Source organism: Alosa pseudoharengus, unplaced genomic scaffold (assembly GCF_046254945.1).
Source record: "Alosa pseudoharengus isolate Yale_2024_CS ecotype anadromous, Long Island Sound unplaced genomic scaffold, YU_APseudo_1.1 YU_APseudo_1.1_scf_13, whole genome shotgun sequence".
Classification (NCBI taxonomy): domain Eukaryota; kingdom Metazoa; phylum Chordata; class Actinopteri; order Clupeiformes; family Clupeidae; genus Alosa; species Alosa pseudoharengus.
The window spans coordinates 26,296,670-26,300,289 of record NW_027468598.1 but is presented as its reverse complement, the minus strand read 5'-3'; the positions used below and the strand labels follow the sequence as shown (position 1 = coordinate 26,300,289).

Below are 3,620 nucleotides of genomic sequence, written 5' to 3'. Positions count from 1 at the left end.
TGATTAATAAATGTTTTTTTTTTTTCACTGAGCGGAAAAGATTAAGCCCGAGGTCCGACCCGACCCGAGTCATTTGCTTATATTTTCGACCCGAACCTGCGGGTCCCGTCGGGTTTGTCGGGCCGACCCGACCCGTTGAGAACTCTAGTCTGAAGGATTTGAAGTAAACACCTGTGAACATGTGGCTAATGGTTTTGACTTTTAAAACTGACATAAGGCAAAAGGGGCAATTTGCAGTAATGCCTTGTAAACAATTATGGTGCAGCTTTATATACTCGCATGGATTGCTTTTGACTGCTATTTGCAGTGTATATCGTTGGGAATAACTCAAATGGAATGCCCAAACACAGATGTTCAGTCTGCACGTATCGGGCTTCCACTTTGAGCATGCGACGCTTCAGGAAGACGACGAACATGAAGATGTCGATGTAGACGAATGGCCACACGAAGATCTGCGCCAGCGCAGTGGTCACGCTCAGGCGCACCGGGTCACTGCCGGTGAAGAGCCGCCCGCCGCTGCCGATCCTGCCCTGACTGCTGTCTGGAAGAAATTCACAATCGCTTTAACATCATTGTAATGTCAGACATTTCGTTTATTTATTATTAACGACAATACACATTTAGAAAGTAGAGTGTTCTTGTCATTCTCTTTTTTTGTAGCAATGTGACTGTGATTGTGTGATTGTGATTGTAACAACCATTGATAAATGATTAAAATTGCTGATGTAAAGCTATTATTCATTTCAGGATGGGCTCAATCATGAAACTACACTCCCTGAAGACATAGTGTGGTTGTCAACAACTTAATATTCAAATGAAGCACATCAGACATTATAAAAAGTAATGCAAGCCTGAATGGTTGTCAAGATCTGACAAATCATGAGCACAAACTTTAGGTAAGGACTCTGTGGATAACATTATATGTATTATACTCTTTATCAGGGGGAGTTTATGCGACTGTTAATGTGGACCTGTGTAACACCTTATTGTATACAAATAATATGCTGTACTGTATGACTGTCCCTATGTGATGTATAATGATGGAAATTACTGTTTTTTTCTAAAGCAGATCATGAGTAACAGCTGCAGCCTGCACAATGAATGCATGCATAACTCTGTGTCTCAAGGATTTTAAGCATAGCTTAAGAATAATTATATTTAGCATAATAGATATACATGTGTTGATGCATTGATTTGACTAGACTGCATGCACTGCAAAAAAAAAAAAATCTAATCAAGTGTTATGAATCTTATATTAAGATAAAAAAATCTGTTTGGTATTGTTTTTAGTATGAAGAGACTACCTAGCACTCTCTTGAAAGATCATTTTGACTTATTTTAAGACAAATTTATTCAACAATTCTACGAGAAAACGCTAGGTAAGTCTCTTTATACTGAAAACAATACCAACTAGATTGTTTCATCTTGATATAAGATGAATAACACTTTAGATTTGATTAGATAAGCTGTTTTTGCCGTGTGGCTCAGCCCTGTACCAGCCTGGGCCTGAACCAGAAACTTGCAGCACCCCTGATTCTCAGGCAAGGCAGGCATGCTAGCAAAGGAGGCAGAAAAGACCCCCAAGTGTTTTTATGTCTGTCTGTCTTCACACGTCTTTGGGCATTTGGGAGGGAGGTTTACATACTGTACAGCTACCAGCCTGATCCAGCTGCCTATTATTACACAGTCTCACACTCTTAATCTATGTAAATCTGGTGTCATGTCTGTCTAAAAGTTTGTAAACCTTGCATTTTTTCCCTGATATCTCCTGTCTTAGCAGATCTGTTCCTCTGTCATGAGAACCTAACTACAGCAGCCTGTGTATTGTACATACTCTGCCCTGCACATACGGTATATTCCAAGCTTTATCTTAAAAGCGTAATCTTTTGTCTTCAGCTCTGGCTTAATTTCAACTCTGCCTCTAGATTTGACACAATTTCAGACTGATTTGTTTTAAATCTAGTTTAATGTTATTTCTTTATTCAATTTTACTGATTCATAGCAGACCATGAGTGACAACAGCAGTCAGGGCAGGAACGGCAGCGGCGGGCGGCTCTTCACCGGCAGTGACCCGGTGCGCCTGAGCGTGACCACTGCGCTGGCGCAGATCTTCGTGTGGCCATTCGTCTACATCGACATCTTCATGTTCGTCGTCTTCCTGAAGCGTCGCATGCTCAAGACGGAGGCCCGATACGTGCTGTTCGCCCAGACACTGATCGCAGACACGGCCTTCCTCCTCACCACCAACTTTGTGGTGATCACGTACCAGGTGTTCCTGCTGCTGCCTGTGGGAGCGTGCCTGCCCCTCACTCTCCTCATGGGAGGTCTCACCCACGTCTCCCCCACCACCATCATCGCCATGTGCATAGAGCGCTACGTGGCCATCTGCATGCCCCTCAGACACGTCAACATCTTCTCCCCAGCCAGAACTATGCTGATGGTGGCCCTGGTCTGGCTCATCTCGTTCTCCAAGCCCTTTATCGATTTCACCATTTTCCTCAGCTACGTGGCAAAGACTTATTTCTCCCAGCCGGCTTTCTGCTACTACGAGATCATTCTCCTGGAGGACTGGCACATGATCATGCGGGGGAACCTCTTCATACTCAACTACTTGCTTGTGCTGCTTATCCTGGCCTTCTGCTACGGCTCGATCATGCACGTGGCGCGCAAGGCTTCGGGCGACAACAAGCAGGCCGCCTCCAAGGGCCAGCGGACCCTCCTGCTTCACGTCCTGCAGCTGGTGTTGTGCACCCTGGAGGTCACGGGGCCTTTGATAGAGGCCAGAGTGCTGGAGATCGGCGATGTCAATATTTACCTCATCGTGCGCTACTTCAACTTCCTGGCTTTCTCTGTTGTCTCCCGGGCCATAAGCCCTCTCGTGTATGGTTTGAGAGATGAGAAGTTTAATGCTGCTATGAGATATTATGCTAAGTGTGGATTTAATCACATATCTGCAGAAAAATAAATGCTTCTCTCTATATGTCTCATTGCATTTCCTCACACAACCTTACATGTAATTTACAGTAAACATGATAAAGTTGTTGATAAGTCATCCAAGATCCTGCTAAATTGTCATTACCTTATTATGGACAGTCAATAGTTATAATTGTCTTGCTTAAGAGCTTCCACTGTTGAGTCCTATGTCAAAACCAGTTAAGTGTTTGACCAGTGAGGTCAAATATCACGCTCAGAGACTTTAACAGTTTTTTTTTTATGAACACTGACCAAGATTGTAATACAGGAAATGTAACCCTTCAAACACTGCCAGTGATAAACACCTGACACTGATCATCCACTGTCATGTGTGCCCATTTCAATGCAGAATTTTTAAGGATGTATATATAAAATGGATTTAGATAAAACATATTAACTGTATGTAAATATATTTTTTATATAAACACATAGGTGCTGAGAACATATTTAGATGGCCTTTTACTTTTCATTCCCAAACTGTGTTGCAAGTTTTATTTATGTTCATTTTCAAAGTTACACTCACAACACCAATGCCACATTCATTTTACATTCAGACATACTGTGATTCATTTAGTTTCATTAATTACTTATTTTGAAGATACTGCTGCTTTAATGACCAACCAATTTTTTTCCCAATAGTTGTTTCA

The 3,620-nt window shown here is 42.3% G+C and overlaps 1 protein-coding gene across 1 annotated transcript; it reads left to right on the top strand.

The window, feature by feature from the left end:
* Nucleotides 1-2,008: 2,008 nt before the first annotated feature.
* On the top strand, nucleotides 2,009-2,965 carry LOC143121378 (odorant receptor 131-2-like). Its single transcript, XM_076281736.1, has one exon. It carries the CDS (start codon nucleotides 2,009-2,011, stop codon nucleotides 2,963-2,965), a length of 957 nt encoding a protein of 318 aa, XP_076137851.1.
* Nucleotides 2,966-3,620: the final 655 nt, after the last annotated feature.